This window comes from Muscardinus avellanarius, assembly GCF_963383645.1.
Source record: "Muscardinus avellanarius genome assembly, chromosome: 5".
Taxonomy (NCBI): domain Eukaryota; kingdom Metazoa; phylum Chordata; class Mammalia; order Rodentia; family Gliridae; genus Muscardinus; species Muscardinus avellanarius.
Genome location: NC_137790.1, coordinates 129,441,485 through 129,458,360, shown reverse-complemented (window position 1 = coordinate 129,458,360; position 16,876 = coordinate 129,441,485). Strand labels below are relative to the sequence as shown.

The following is a 16,876-nucleotide window of genomic DNA, read 5'->3' as shown; positions in this document are numbered from 1 at the left end:
AGGTGATTTAACATGAATGAATAAAAGTCAATGCTATTGGGGGAAAAAAGCCCACAGAGAACCACAGAACATCTCTACATGTTGGAATGATACAGATAAAGAGATGTTTTCAAAAGACCATTCTAGCAACAATATAAAGAAATGTAATAAAAGCTTAAAGTAAAGGAGGCTGGTTCAAGGGTTAATGCTATGAAGTAACCAGGGTTTCAACTAAGATAAGGTAAAGGAAGATGGTGAACATCCCTCCTAAGCCTTTCTCATGTTATCTATCTTTTAACTATGAGCAGAAAGGTCAATAAAGCCTCACCCTTACAGAATTAAAAACAATCTTAATTGCTGACCTACTAATTAATGAGTTTTAAATAATTACAACAGAATACCACAAATGAAATGACATCAATTCAGTATGTAATTACACACAACGATTTCAGTTTACTGATGGACTCTAAAATTTAAAAAGAGAACAGTTCCACAGTTCCCCATTACCAATAGTAATGCTAACACTTTGAGATATAAAAACAGTTTCAAACGTCGCTATGCTGATTACTTTTGGTTACAATACCTGTTTTCGATTATAAGGTAGTGAAAGATGGCTGCGGTTTCTCTAGGCTGGATGTGTATGAGAGGTAACAAAGCCACGAGCACGTGACTGAGGAGGGACCCGAGATACGCGTGATCCAGGCAGCGAACAAAGCAGTCCCAAGCTCTGTGTGGAAGAACGAAAGTCCCGATGTTTTTCGTATTTGTAATGGTCCATCAGTTATTAAACAATGATATATATGTTATATATGTAACAGACTACAAGGCTGCTTTAAAAAATGAGATAAAGATCAAGAACGACATAATCTCCAATTTATAGTCACTCAAAAAAGTAAGGTGAAAAACTGGGAAAGGATTAAGACAAAAACAATTTTTTAAGATGATCATGTATTTGCTCATACAGACGGTCTCTGACTAATGATAGTTTGACTTGACATGGTGCATATGCATTAAATATGCATTGAATAGAAATCGGTACTTTTTTTTTGTGGTGCTGGGGCTTGAACCCAGGGACATTCTACCTCTGAGCTACAACCAGCCCTATTTTATTATTTTTATTTTAAAACAGGGTCCCACAAAGTTGCTGCAAAGCCTTGCTAAATTGCTGAGGCTAGCTTAAAATCTGCGGTCTTCCTGTCTCAGCCTCCCAAGTACTGGGATTACAGGTGTGTGCCACCACACCTGGGTTAGAAATCAGTACTTGGCAGCTGAGAGTGGTGGTGCACCTTTGTAATCCTTGTACTTAGGAGGTGGAGACAGGGAAATCACAGGTCTGAGAACAGCCCCAGCAAGTAGTGAGACTCTCATCAACTTAGTGAGAACCTATTTCAAAATTAAAAAAAAAAATAGAGCTAGGGGTGTAGCTCTGAGGTAGATTGCCCCTGGGTTCAATCCCCAGTACATAAATAAGTAAATAAATAAATAAATAATCAGTATTTGGCATTCTGATATTGCCCTAGCCTGACAATATGAGGCACAATTCTCTCGTGATGCTGGGCCACAGCTTCCAGTCAACCATGCAAACATGAGGGTAAACAATGGACACCGTGAATTATTGAATTCTTCATTATAAAATAGGCTTTGTGTTACATGGTTTTATCCAACTGAAGGCTAAAATAAGAGTTCAGAACTTCAGTCAGGCTCAATTAAGTAATGATGTCCAGCAGGTTTAAGTCTCTCAAACATAAGGAGACTTGTGATATTTTCAAATTACAAGAGGGTTAAGTGGGATATAGTCTCTCCACCCCACAGAAGTCAAGAAGCATCTGTGCTTTTAAAAAGAGGGGATATTGAGAAATTAATAAAAATGGACACCTTTAGGGGTCAGGAATAGAAGCTAGATTTCCCTGAGTGTAGGCTGTTATACAGATTCAAATCTGAGACAATGTGAATATTTTATATGGGTTTTTTTTTTTTTTTTTTTTGGTACTGGGGGTGGAACCCAGGAGCTTTCTACCTCTGGGCTATACTCCCAGACCTATTTTATACTTTATTTGGAAACAGGGTCTCACTAATTGCTGAGAGCCTCACTCAATAGCTGAGGCTGGCTTCGAACCTGTGCGATCCTCCTGTCTCAGTCTCCCAAGTGCTGGGATTACAAGAGTGCACCTGGCCATAGTTAACATTTTTAAAGACATAAGCACATTTCCTTCTCAATACAAGTAACTTTTCTACCTTATTATTGGTTTGACCCAATTCCCTCAAACAGATAAGAATTCAAGTTAGTGATACTGGAAAATGTAAACAAACAAATGAACTCATTTACCTACAACACAATTCAGGAAAATCATCCTTGAACCGAAGGCCAGTTCGCAGCGTGGTCATCATTTTCACCCTCACAGAACTGACGTGCTTGGGTCCCATCAACTTCATCAAAGACATCAAGCTATTCAAGGCCTACAGATTAAGCAGGGCTTGTAACAAGCTACCAGGAACAAATGAGCACTTAAGGACAAGTACTTCCCACCCAAACCTCAGGGAATCATCTATTCGCAAATAATCCAAAAGGCCTATTAAGCATTGGTCCGTTCATTTTGTCAATTTATGTGGGAATTAGGAAATTGAAAAATACAAGTTGAGTTTTGTTTTCTGTTCCCCTTGGAGGTGATTTGTTATTTTGGACCAATGGGCCTGTTGAATAAAATTTCAAAGTTATTTATGATGTAATACACATTGTTTAATTTTCTTTGTATCTATCCCAAACTGCTATTCAGCACAAATCTAAACTACACGGAATTAAAATAATTTGGAAATGATGAGCAATAGTTAAGAGAGTTTTTGTACTAATGATACTAATTTCAAGATCTCGTTAGTAAAAGAAACAGTTGACGATGTACCTGGAAAGTAAAATACATGTGAAGCACAGCCACAACTGTCTCAACCACTTCAGATTCTGGTGAAGGTGTAAAGCAAGTCCCCGCTGGCCTTAGTTATGTGCCAAAACATGCAGCTCGTTATGGTTTTATAACACAAAGTCTACTTTTTCTAGATTTCAGGTATTCTCTCATTTGGGATAACAATAAGAGAGAAGGTGTGCAGATGGAATAAAAGTTGTTTAAGGAGTTAAATTTAATAGTTAATAGAAACTGGGTGCTGAAATACATAGTTTAATGCTACAGCATTGTCTTCTTGGATCCTAAGGTTATTAAAAGAATGAAGTAGCCGGGCGTGGTGGCGCACGCTTGTAATCCCCGCACTTGGGAGGTGGAGACAGGAGGATCGCGCAGGTTCGAAGCCAGCCGTGTTGGCTTAAGAGAGCCTGTTTCCAAATAAAAATATATAAAAAATAGATCTGGGAGTGTAGCCCGGAGGTAGAAGGGCTTCCGGGAACCCCAGTACCACAAAAAAATAAATAAATAAAATAAAATAAAAAATAAAAGAATGGAGTACAGATTAAAATAAAAGCATCCATTCCTGAACTTTTACCATATAATCTTACTGACTGCAGAGGTGGTAAGCAACAGAAACGAAAATCTTGTCAATGTCTAAAATTTTCTCCCCATCTTTTGAACAAAAATATTCAGTGGTGCCCAACTGTTAGAGTGGTCATAGTGAAACCACCCTATGCCACAACATTTGAACTTGACAAACACTGGGGCTGCCTCACATTCTAAAACTTAACACTCCTGGTATGCAGAAACTCACATCAGGTCCATCTGGACCGATGGGTTTCAATCATGCGACTTTTGTTTGAACGATCAGTGACTGCTGGTCTGACTTCCACTGTGTGGATGTAGTAGTGACATGAACTTGAGGCTACTGGGCCATTACTTGTTATTAAAGTACACAGCCAGCCCTGAGTACTGGATTGAACCCAGGACCTTACTCATGCTAGGTGCGCATTCTACCACTGAGCAACACCACAGCCCTCTAAGATGTTGAGTCCAGAATTAAGTTGAAGCTAAAGCTACATTATACACATATATACTTTTTGTTACAGAGCCAAAAAAAATTCCTTTAAGCAAGGTTGGGTTGGGTTTTTCATCTTTCATAGACAAAAAAATTGCAAGTGATGCAATTCCTATTTTTAGACCCTCAAAAAGCTTAAAAAATTATTCGGCATTATATTATATAAAATAATATAATGTCAAGTGTCTTTTTCTTTTTGGTACTGGAGATTGACCTTAGGGGCATCCTACCTCTGAGCTATTTTAAATAAAATAATAAAATCCTACCCTATTTTATTTTATTATTTTGAAACAGGGTATCACTAGGTTGATGCGAGTCTCAGTACTTGCTGAGGCTGTCCTTGAACCTGGAATACTCCTGTCTCAGCTTTACAAATGCTGGGATCACAAGCGTGCACCACCACACCCATCTTTACTTTTCATTTTTGAATATCTGTAGCTGAGAGTAGAAATCATATATTTTGCCTGTTCTACGTGAATTTCATTCTAGCACTTTGGAACTCAATTACTCAATTATCACTACTTACCATTTTCTTTTTATTTTTTGGTACTAGGGACTGAAGGGCATTGTCTCTCTGACTACTTACCATTTTCTTGTCTTCAAGGCCAACGCTGGAGCTCAGTAACTGCATGTTAAAAAAGGCCAGAATACCCAACAATTTGGGTTGCAAATAATCAGCCTAAAAAAAAAAAAAAAAGGTCCAACAGGTACAATGTAAGTTTTATAATGGTCACATTTCTTAAATTCATATTTTAACTATCTAATTAATATTATTTATATTTTACCTAACTAGGTTGGAATACTAGAAATATACACACGTCAATTAAGTTTCTCCCAAAGCATATATTTTAACATCTAACATTTTAAGAAATTAATAAAACTGTTTTATAAACACCAGGACAAGATATAAACAGTACAATGTGGTAAGAAAATCATGAAACATGGAGTGGTGATCTCAATAGCAATGAAAATCAAAGAAATGTAAGCAGGGGAACGATACGAGTTTGTACAAAGAGCGCCTGCTGTGTAAATAATTGATTCAACGCAAAGCACAAGTGAAATTTAAAGAAACATCAGTTAGAAAGTATGGGGAAAAGTTCTTCAATTTCCTAATTAAACTGCAAAACAAGGAGAAAAAAACACAAAAACAAACATCCACAGAACGTATACCTTACCATCAATTCAGGCGATGTGATCTCTCTTGGGCCTTGATATGGATCATCACTAGATGCAAATGAGGCAAGTATTGACAAACCATTGAAAACTTGTTGATAATGTTCTCCAATACGCAGCAATAATTCATTATGCAATCCTTGGAAATCCTGTCTCAGCAGGCTCCCCAGCTCAATTTCTGTTTCATTCTAATACAAAGACATTTTTTTTTTTTTTTTTTTTTTGGTGGTACTGGGGTGGAACCCAGAGGCTTTCTACCTCCGGGCTATATTCCCAGACCTATTTTATACTTTATTTGGAAACAGGGTCTCACTAAGTTGCTGAGAGCCTCACTAAGTAGCTGAGGCTGGCTTCGAACCCGTGCGATCCTCCTGTCTCAGCCTCCCAAGTGCGGGGATTACAAGCGTGCGCCACCACGCCCGGCTTCAAAGACATTTTTTAAAAGCTACTTGTTCTTGATACTAACATTCTATTAATTCTATTAATTATAAGTTTATTAATTCTAACATAATATTAGTAAATCAGGAGCTCTAGACCAGGTAACTAATGGTACTATGAAAAGGATTCTAATTGTGCGTGCGTGCGTGCATGCGTGTGTACATGCGTGTTTGTGTGTGGCACTGGGGATCCAACCCAGCGCCTTGCACACATTAGATAAAGATTACAACCTTGTTCTCTACTGGTAAGTCTACCATGAGTTACAGGTATGAAGAGATCAGTGTGGAGATTGCTTAGAAAACTGGGAATAGATCTACCACATGATCCGGCTATACCACTCCTGGGTATCTTTCCAAAGGGGTTGAAATCAGAGAACTACAGTAACATATGCATAGCCATGTTCATAGCAGCACAATTCCTAATAGCTAAAATGTGGAACCAACCTAGGTCTCCATCAACAGATGAATGGATTACAAAATTATGGGAAATACATACAATGGAATTCTACTTATCTATAAAGAACAAAATCAGGTCATTCGCAAGAAGATGGAAAGACCTTGAGAACATTATGTTATGTAAGATCAGCCAAGCACAGAAAGAGGAGGGACATATGTTTTCTCTAATATCCCCAAACTAGGGAGTATTAGGGATACCAGAGGGACTCCAGATAATGGAGGGGAAACCTCAGCAAAGCTAGAATGGAAGGACAGGAGAGGAAGAAGGCTGAGGTTGATTAATGGAGAAGTTATATCTGAATATGTGTAAAAGTATGAATGAAGCATGGTCAACCTGGACACTCATTGTTAGGAGGGGGGAACAGAAATGGGGGGTGGAAGAGGGCACCAAGCACAGTCTGAATGTATGCCACTTTCAATATGTTCCACATAAAAGTAAAAAAATAATAAGAAAAAAGGATTTGCCACAGCTTTCCTATCATGCTAAGTTCAACAAAAGAACAAAACATATACAAACATTCAATTACCTTCAGATAATGAAGGGCACGTTCTAATTCATCTTTGGAACAGGAACAAACCAAATGAGAAAAAATGTATTTGAAGTTATTAATCAAAATCTCTCTACGGTTGACATTTAGCTGTTTCCCTAAGGTTCGGATGAGAGCAGAGGCTGCAGGGCTGGCTTTGGCGGCCAGGTCAGGGAGCAGAACTTGTAATGTCCTCTGAAAAAGAACACAACAATTGCCAAAAATACATTGTCTGACTGGTAAAATACTCACATAAGCTATGTACCAAAATATTCTTAAATGCCACAGAAATTTGGAGTCCATATATAACTTTTGTGTGTGTGTGTGGTACTGGGGTGGAACCCAGGGGCTTTTTTACCTCTGGGCTATACTCCCAGACCTATTTTATACTTTATTTGGAAACAGGGTCTCACTAAGTTGCTGAGAGCCTCACTAAGTAGCTGAGGCTGGCTTTGAACCTGCGTGATCCTCCTGTCTCAGCCTCCCAACCGTGCGCCACCATGCCCGGCTTATATATGACTGCAGAGACCAGCTACACTCTCTCAGCATCTGCATGAAAACCACTCATGCAGCCAATAGGCAAGATCTCAACGCGAGAAATAAGCCCCGAGAGAAGGTGTGGTCTCTGGCCAAAGTACTCCCCACTTTTAGATATTCTTTTATAACTATTATTCTTTTGGTAATGATTCTTTTAACTCTCTATACGAATTGCTCCGGTGGTGTAAGATCAGGACTGTAAGAGAAATTGAGTCCGTGGAAAGTAAAGTTTCTGGTAATTTGTCCAAGCCTCTAAACGTCCTCGGCTTTGTTCAAATGGTAATAAAATCTAGTTAGAATTTAGATGCAGTGGCAGCATTCCAGTCACTAATTACAAACGCAGATTTCCCCTCAATCTCTGACCTTCAACCTAATCACTAACTTACAACAAAAGCCCTAGAGGGGGAGGTAACCGGTGCCTCTACCCCTCTCTTTGTGATCCTGCCCAGATACAGGAAGACAAACGTTGGGTGTGACATCAAAGCAACTTAGTTTATGAGCAACTAATACTGCCTAATACAATGGAGCTGAAGGCTAGGAAGATTCTTTTTTTTTTTTTTTTTGGTGGTACTGGGGGGTTTCTGGAAGCCCTTCTACCTCCGGGCTACACTCCCAGACCTATTTTTATATTTTTGAAACAGGGTCTCTTAAGCCAGCCGCGTGGCTTCGAACCTGCGCGATCCTCCTGTCTCCGCCTCCCAAGCGTGGGGATTACAAGCGTGCACCACCACGCCCAGCTAGGAAGATTCTTGACCTTTACACCCAGTATGAGCCCTGCCCGAGATGGGGGAGGCGCCATGTGGCTAAGAAAAGGATATTGCAAAGGGTCTGGGACAGGAATATGGATTATTTATAAGCTGAATAGGTTTCTAATAAGCCTATCGTTTGAGGAGAAGTGTTCTTCAGCTAAGGAAGTACAACTAAATCTAAAAACTACATGGTATTTTTGGTGTTTGTCTGCCAAACTGTGTTGTGAGTTTGCTTAAGCTTTCAGATTTTAGAAGGCAAGGCGGGCGACACCTGGGAGAACTCCATCACATCTACCTCGATCGCCACATCTCCCCATGCCTGCCATATGGACTAAGCCCTAAAGATGGAAAGTTCCAAAAAAGTTAAAGAAGATTCCATGAGAGGCCTCCAAGCCCTGGGCGTGCCCTGTGTCTTCTGGAATTTGCCCTTTGGAACTGCCTGTCCGCAAGATTCGGGAGAAGATCCGGAGCTAATCCTTTGAATGCCGGACTAGTTTTTTACCTTTATTTACATGTTATTCACTATTGTTTTACAGTGATTGCACTCCCCTCTTTTCTCTTATTATTAACTTCACTGGTGAAGGGTATACATTTTTCTGGGTTCTTGTAATAAAGTATAATTAGCTCAAGAAGCTCTTGTCCATGTCAAATTCTTTCCAGAAGCGCCGTAAATAGGAACTTAAAGAAATTTATTTCCTAGAAGGGAAAGAATCGCTGCAGATAAGTGGCTGCAGTACGGCACCCTATCCTCACCCATCTTTTCTGAGATTGATTCGATCGCGAGTAGGATCACGCCCATCTCGACTGAGCCAGTCTGCGGCATATGACCTTTACTTTCATTTGGATTTACATTTATCCACTCGCCTGGTGTTCAATGAGCAGCTACTGTGATTCAGGCACCACAGATACTGCATTGAACACGTGCATAATGGCACAGAACTTGCATTGTGGAAGGGGGAGAGACACGCAGCCAGTGAGCAAATGCAAGAGACGTTTCCTCCTGAGTGTGTGTTAGGACACATAGCTGTAGGCGGAAGTCCTACATCTGATGGTTCCGTAAAAGAGCAACCATAGAAGCCGGGCGTGGTGGCGCACGCTTGTAATCCCTGCGCTTGGGAGGCTGAGACAGGAGGATTGCACAGGTTCAAAGCCAGCCTCAGCTATTTAGCGAGGCTCTCAGCAACTTAGTGAGACCCTGTTTCCAAATAAAATATAAAATAGGTCTGGGAGTATAGCCCAGAGGTAGAAAGCCTCTGGGTTCCACCCCCAGTACCACAAAAAAAAAAAAAAAAAAAAAAAGAGCAACCATAAATGGATTTTAGAGAATTTTTTTAGTCAATGCTACAATAATAAACTCCATTTATTTATTTATTTATTTATTTATTTATTTATTTATTTATTTATTTATGGTACTGAAGATTGAACCCAGGGGCCTTCTTCCTCTGAGCTAAACCACTAACCCTACTTTTTACTTTAAAACAAGAACTAAGTTTCTGAGTAGCCAGGCGTGGTGGTGCACGCTTGTAATCCCAGTATTTCAGAAGCTAAGATAGGAGGATCGTGATTCACGAACAGCCTCAGCTACTTAGTGAGGCCCTTTGCAACTCAGTGAGACCCTGTTTCAAAGTAAAGGATAAAATGTAGGGCTGGTGGTGTAGCTTGGAGGTAGAATGGCCCTGGGTTTCATTCCCAGTACCATAAAACAAACAAATAACTAAATAAAAATAAATAGGTTTCTGAGGGTCTTGCTAAGTTACTGAGGCTGGCCTTCAACCTATGATCTTTCTGTCTCAGTTTCCCAAGAAGTGGGATCATAAGCGTGAGCCACCACGCCCAGATTTACCATTACTCTTAATAAGTTATAATAGTAGACCATACAGAATTTCCTTTGAGTCTTATTATATTTTAAGAAACTTAATTTTTTTGTATATTGGTTACATTCTAAAGGGAAATATAATAGCATATGGTATGAATCAGAAAGTTGTTCATATGTTTTATACATTAGTTCTACTCTGGGAGTCAAAAAGCACAGAAGTTTATTGTAATAGTCTCAATGTAGTAAAGCAAAACAACAACAAATAAACTCACAGAAGAACTTAAATATCTAATTTTAGGTCACAGAATATTACATAACCATTTTAACATAATTATAATGGCCAGCCTCAGCAATTTAGTGAGGCCCTCCGCAACTTAGTGGAACCCCATTTCAAAATAAAAAACAGGGCTGGGGGTATAGTTCAGAGGTAGAATGCCTCTGGGTTCAATCCTCAGTACTAAAAGGGGAAAAAAAGAAAAGAGTAATGATGAACTTTGCTTTTGGGTGAGGGTAAAAGATAATATACACCATCATCTTTTTTTTCCCCCTTGGTACTGGGGATTGAACCCAAGGTGGCTTTACAACTACTACACCTCTGGCCCTTTTTGAGAGTCTTGATAAATTGCTCCAGGCTAGCCTCAAACTTTCCTCCTACCTCAGCCTCCTAGGTAGCTGGGATTCTAGGCATATACCATTGTGCACAGCATCGATGCAGTCATCTTTTAATCATGAGCCCCCAGGAATTTCTAAGGCTTCCCAAGCACCCCAAACAACAGATCCCTCTCTTGAATTCACAGCAGATCATCTATAAAACTTGTCTGTACTTTAATACTCCCTGAAGAGTAGAAATGATCATATTAGGTTTTTGTTTGTTTTTACCAGTGGAACTAATCAAGTACTGAAGACCCCAAGCTCAAATATTTTACCGTACTAATTTGTACAGCTAACTTTATGGAGAACAATACCCCAGTGTCAGTATTAACTTAAGCTTTATACTATAAAGTAATAATCTCCTATCAAAGTAAAAAATATATATATAAAATTGAAAATACTGGGCCCACATGTTTCTCAATGCACTTGCCAGATTTTCTTTAAAAAAAGAAAAACCTACATTAGAAGGAATAAAATATTGACTTGAAAACTTCAACTGAGTCAACTTACTGTAAGGAAACGATTAAGGTCAGGAAAGTCAAACACGTTGGCAATTTCGGACAAGGTGTTCAAAGCCATTTCCCTTTGGTGCGCGACATCCTGCCTTCGCATCTCGGCGCTCTGGGACGGAGTGCCAGGAAGTGCTGCCATCTGACTGGAGTGGAGGGATTCTACCAGAAACTGAGGCAAAACCCAATGTGCTGTTAGCTTCCACACAAAAAAGCTTGTTTTTTTTTTTTCTTCTTTGCGGGTCTGGGGCTGGAACCCAGGGTCATTCAACCTCCAAGCTACACCCCCAGCCCTATTTTTTAATTCTTTTTATTTTAAAACAGGGTCTCACTGAGTTGCAAAGGGCCTCACTAAGTAGCTGAGGCTATCTGTGAACTGTGATCCTCCGGTCTCAGCCTCCCAAATGCTGGGAATACAAGTGTGTGCCACCACGCCTGGCCGCAAGAAAGAAATCTTAACAAATACTTTTTAAGCCAATATAAAGGATCATTATCAGTGTTCTATATTGCCTGAATTGACTAATTTAATTCTTAAAACAACCTCGATGAGGTAGATGCATCATATCTTTTACAGATAAAGCACTCAGGCTTATTAAAGGAACTTGAATGCCATGCTAAGGATTATTCCCAAAACAGTATTTTAGTACAGCCTAACCTTTCAGCCATTAACGAAATATATTGTTCTGAAAACAAAGTGCCACAGTCATAATAACAAGGCATAAAAGAGTTTATCATCACTAGAAAGGCTAAAAAAAAGGCATCTTCCTAAAGATTAATACAATTATAGTAACGCAATGTCATTTTAAGATGATTTTCCCTTTCTTTGTTATAATCTCTATCTTCAGACCCATATGGTAAAATATGAAGTGGCAAGATTTTAGTTCTCTTAAAGAAAAGACATCATTAAAAAATAATATTTTAAAGCAAGCAAAATAAGACATATACACATGCTCTTTTTCTTTTTCTCTCTCTCTCTTTTTTTTTTTTTTTTTTTTTGGCGGTGGTACTGGGGTTCCTGGAAGCCCTTCTAACTCCCAGACCTATTTTATAGTTTTCTTTTTTTTGGAAACAGGGTCTCTTAAGCCAGCGCGGCTGGCTTTGAACCTGCGTGATCCTCCTGTCTCCGCCTCCCGAGCACGAGGATTACAAGCGTGCCCACCACGCCCGGCTCTCTTTTTCTTTTTTTGAGGTGGGAATCACTATTGCACAGGCTGGACTCAAACCCCTGAGTTTGAGCAATCTTTTCACCTCAACCTCCTGAGTAGCTGGGACAATCGGAGAGTGTCACAACACCCAGCTGCCACTGCTGCTCCTTCTTTTAATCCTCATAAAATACTGCTATGCCTAGAGTCAAGATGAGTGCCGACTCTCACCTGGCAGATGGGTTTCTTATACTGACTGAAAAAATTCTGCAGCTTGACACTTTTCGCTGCAACGAGAGCCCTAATCTCCGTGTACGCTGCTCCAGAGATCGGCGCTGACTTGGATAACAAACAATGCAGTAAATGCAGGAGTGCGAAAGGTACCAAGTCTCCTTTCGCTGCCCTGAAATAAAAAACAAGCAGACACATATAAACTGATACAAGCAATGTCTGCGAAATGAATGGGAACTCACAAATAAACGTACATCTGCTGATGCCCATTTCTTAAAGACCGCCACACGTCTCGCACTATCCCCGCCACTCTGTTTTGCGGTGCTGAGGCTCAAACCCAGCGCCTCACGCAGGCCACACAAGCACTCCACCTGCTGAGTCGCATTCCTGTCCATCACCAGCTCAATAAAAGGCAAAGGAAAGAAGACGATGGCCTGCATCAAAAGCGAAGCCTACAAATGTCACCGCATGTACCTTCCGATGTCGCCTGTCGTAAGAATCAAGGTATCCTTCAGCTCTGTATTTCTTGATATTTGGGCATGTGTGTATGCCTCCTTCATTCTTAAGACAAAAAGCTAGGAACAATAAAATTCACTGGTTAAAAAAATTTTAGAGCTTGGCTTAAGAAAACCCCAAGTTAACAATAAAAATGCCAACCTCTTTTATAAACCCATCTTCAGAACCCAAGGACTCCAATATGTGCTTGATGTTTCCACTAAAGGCCACTCTGACGTCCTTGTCGGGATCTTCCATTAAATTTAATAAAGTCCCAAGAACTGCTTGTGCATCTGTTTCATCTTCTCTAAAATCAAGATGCTTACAAAGATGATGCAGATTGTCTATGAAAGCTGAAGGATGAGAGTGTATATCACCCAATTTGGAACACTACATATCAATGACGGATCATAAAAACAGCACCAATAAACAATATACCTAAAACATCACTAAACTGCCTTATATGTAAACGTTTAATATTTAAATACACATCACACAGAATCTGATACAGGCAGTCTAATACCAGGCATCCTGTTTAGAAGTAATCGTTACTCAGGGTTAAGTCTATCAAGCGTACAATTTATTGTGATCTTTTAAGGTTTCAAGCTAATTCTAACATTGATTTGGAAAACAGCGCTTAAATACAGGTTTTTAAAATATTAAATAAATCATAATCACTCACCAAGTTTTACTGGACTAGGTATCTTTTTCTTCAACAGGAAAAGGAATGGCTTACAAATCGAAGCTTTTAGTTGAGTAGATGAGCATTCATGTTGAGAGGTGGCTTTCAGGTTCTTACAGAAGAGGTCCGTGTGTCCACGATCAGAGAACGGGTCCACCACAGAACTTGTCAAGTAAAACATGCCATGAAGAGTACAAACCAGCGGGCCGAGTATCGAGGCAAACTCCTTCTTGACCATGTTAGAATCATCTTTCACTTTATCTCTGGAAAAACAAGAAGAACCAAAGCTTCTTGCGTAACATTTTGGGTTAGACTTGCTTAACTTAACAGTACCTAAAAGGCAAAGCTTAAAAAATATTAATTAAAGATTTAATTCTGAAAATTAAAAATTGAATTCGAAAACTAAAAGCAGCATTTGTTCTAGATATTCAGCAACAAACAAGATTTACATGCACAGAGAATTAAGATCAAAGATTTGAATTAATATTTTTAATACATACATGAGGATCTTGGGAATTCTGTTATAAGAATTCTGTTGCTGCAACAAAATAAAAAATCCATTCACACAACTAGCGCGGATTATTTCATGGGAGCTCTGCAGGGCCCAGTTGTAAACGGCTAATCTCCATTCAAAGAATATTCTTCTTGGAAACAGAGTTAGAAGAAACACACATCTTGACTGTGCCTGTGGTGCTGAAAAAATTAAGTTTATTACACGAGATTTCTAATCATGCCAATTTAATCTACATACACACACATGTATGTATGAATGTACATGTATATATGTAGTGACGTCAAGTAACATTTAAAGTAGAAATCTTAGGAAGCAAACGTACTGAAAAAACAACTATATAAAACCTTTCTAAATAATGAGGGAAATACAAATTGAAAATCATTATCTATCAGACTGCAAAAACACAAAAAACCTTAAAACATTTATCACATTTTCTTCTTTTTCTAAATAGCAATTTTTTTGGTATGGGGACCAAACCGGTACTCCAAGCTCTACCAAGCTAGTCCATTCTACCTCTGAGCCACACCCCAGCCCTTTTTATGTTGAAACAGTCTCACTAAGTAGCCGAGGCTGGACTCAATCTTGTGATCCTCTTGTCTCAGCCTCCCAAGTACTGGGATTGTAGGCGTGCACCATCATGCCCAGCTAGCCATCAAAAATTCTAAAGTCGGACAATGTCAAGTATCAGTGAGAATGTGGAACAACAGTAGCTGTCATATTCTGCTGATAAAAGTATAAACTGGACATCTTTGGAGACAAATACAGCAGAGTAGAGTTGTGTGCAAACCCTGCAAACCAAACAATTCTGCTCCTAGGTAGTCACCTTAAAATAATGCTTCTCCAACTTCATTATTCACACGATTCGCCTGATCTTGCTAAAATACAAAGCAATAGGTCTGGATCGGGCATAAGACTCTATTTCTAACAAGCTCCCAAATGCTGGCGATGCTCCTGGTCTGTGGACTACACTTCAGACAGCAAGGGCTTCCACTGTACCCATCCCCTCCCCTCCCTCCCACTCTTCCTTTCTCTTTCTTCCTTTCTTTCCAGTAATGAGGATTAAACTCCAGTTCTTGTGCAAGCTAGGCAAGTGTTCTAGCACTGAACTAAATATACCAGTCCTTCTTATTTTATTGCCTTCAGTAATTAATTATTTTATAACATTGGAATTGAACCTTTCTACCTTTGAGCTACACCCCCTATTTTATTTTTTATTTTGAAACAGGGTTTCGTTAAGTTGCTGAGGCTGGCTTCAAATGTTATCCTCCTTTTCAGTCTCCGAAGTACTAGGTTACAGGCATGCAACACCACAACCAGCTCTTTTTATTTTATTCTGAGACAGGTCTCACTAAGTTGTCTAGGCTGGCCTCAAGCGTGTGATCCTGCTATCTCAGCCTCCCAATTAGTGGGGTAACAGCAGGAAGCCACTGAACCCATCTAACATTTTTACTTCTTCAAGTAGCACATTATTCTCCATTTTTTGTATGTCTAAAATATTTCATAAGTTTCTTAAATAAAGAGCAAGATATTTAAGAATATATTTCAGCTTTTTACAGAAAGATAATAAAATAGATGGGGACAGACTTTCATTTATTACTTTGTACATACTTACCTCATTTCTAAGTATAACTCTTTTTTAATTATTGAAAAACGTGGATAAGTATTAGAAATGCTAGAGATTGCCACGGCCTGCCTCCCTTAGAGTCTGTGTGCATGACCCTGCGCGCATGACGTGGCACATGCTTAAAGAAAGCAAGCCCCGAGGGGGCGTGGCCCCTGGTCAGACTACTCCTTGCCCTCAGATGTTCTTTCACATTCTATTAACTTTTCATATACATGGCTCCAGAGATTCCAGAATCAGAACTTTGGGATAAATTATCTGGTAATATGCCTGAGTCCTCAGACTTCCCCTGCCTTGCTCCAAACTATAATAAGATTGGCTAAAGAAGACAGAAGGAAAAATGTGCCAGTATTGGAAAGAGGCATCAAAGGTATTAATGTGCTGGTAGCTGTGTAAACATTTAGGCAGGGAAGGGGCTGCAGAGTTCCTTTCTGTGGCAGGTCCTTTGATCTAGAGATTAGCTAGTCCTTATCTCATTCTCTGCCCTCTCCATGCAGATTTGGCCCAGAGCGGGGAGGATGCAGATTTGCCCTGCCTCCAAACACAGGCTTCTACCTTTTGTTTCATCCCCCAAGAGGTGTGAAATCGTTTCTCTGGGATCTGGGCCATTTGCTTCTCTTTTAGAAATGTAAAGAAGCCTTTTCCTGGCTTCAGCCTTTTTCCTTTCCTTTAGAAAAGTAAAGGAACCCCTTCCCTGGCTTTGGCCTAACAAAAGCCTACCGTTTGTGACTCAGCAGCAGAATAGTAGGGGCTAGAGAAGTACTCCTAACAAATCTAGAGATCCCAAAGTCTGCAATAAAAAGCTGGCTTCAAGGTTATTTATCAGAGAACAGTTATAGGCATCAACTCGCCTGTGTTTCCCTGTCATGATGCCTTTTGGCCCTGTCTGCTAACTGTATTGTGAGTGTTGCCTCATAGGACTGAAGCTTTCAGACATCAGATGGCGTTGCAGATAGGAGGACTGAAGCTTTCAGACATCAGATGGCGTTGCAGACAGGACCGGACAGACATCCATCGCAGTCCTTTGGATCATCATAGACGCACACGACACGGACCCATCGGATTGCCCCATGCCAACCACATGCATGACTGTTACCCTAAAGCTGGGACCCCTAACTTCGTCCCCGCCCAGCTTTCTAGACAGAGGAGGGCATGGACAAAGCCTAAGGAACGGAAGGCTCCAAAACGGTTAAAGGAGATCCTAAAGGCTGAATTCTCCAAAAAGACTTTGGGTGTGACTCCCGCCTTTCCGGACTCTGCCCCCAAGGCCCACCTGTGAGGCCAGAAATCTGACCTCAATCACAAAGCCAAGGGGCTGACTTTAATCACGAGGTTCCAGACAAGTCTTCACCTGTGGCGTCACAGGTCCTCCTTGTATCTTGTTTACA

General features: G+C 40.0%; 1 protein-coding gene across 2 annotated transcripts in view; it reads right to left on the bottom strand.

The window, feature by feature from the left end:
• The window catches only part of ATR (ATR checkpoint kinase), a gene marked incomplete at both ends in the record, with an annotated part of 84,837 nt that overhangs the window by 52,113 nt on the left and 15,848 nt on the right, over positions 1–16,876 (bottom strand). For both annotated transcript variants that reach the window (XM_080696748.1, XM_080696749.1), the window contains 11 exons: positions 563–706; positions 2,306–2,436; positions 4,535–4,627; positions 5,124–5,309; positions 6,542–6,736; positions 10,805–10,975; positions 12,177–12,348; positions 12,651–12,751; positions 12,834–13,024; positions 13,354–13,616; positions 13,854–14,046. In XM_080696748.1, coding sequence (XP_080552874.1) covers positions 563–706; positions 2,306–2,436; positions 4,535–4,627; positions 5,124–5,309; positions 6,542–6,736; positions 10,805–10,975; positions 12,177–12,348; positions 12,651–12,751; positions 12,834–13,024; positions 13,354–13,616; positions 13,854–14,046 — 1,840 coding nt within the window. The remainder of the gene's footprint in view (positions 1–562; positions 707–2,305; positions 2,437–4,534; positions 4,628–5,123; positions 5,310–6,541; positions 6,737–10,804; positions 10,976–12,176; positions 12,349–12,650; positions 12,752–12,833; positions 13,025–13,353; positions 13,617–13,853; positions 14,047–16,876) is intronic.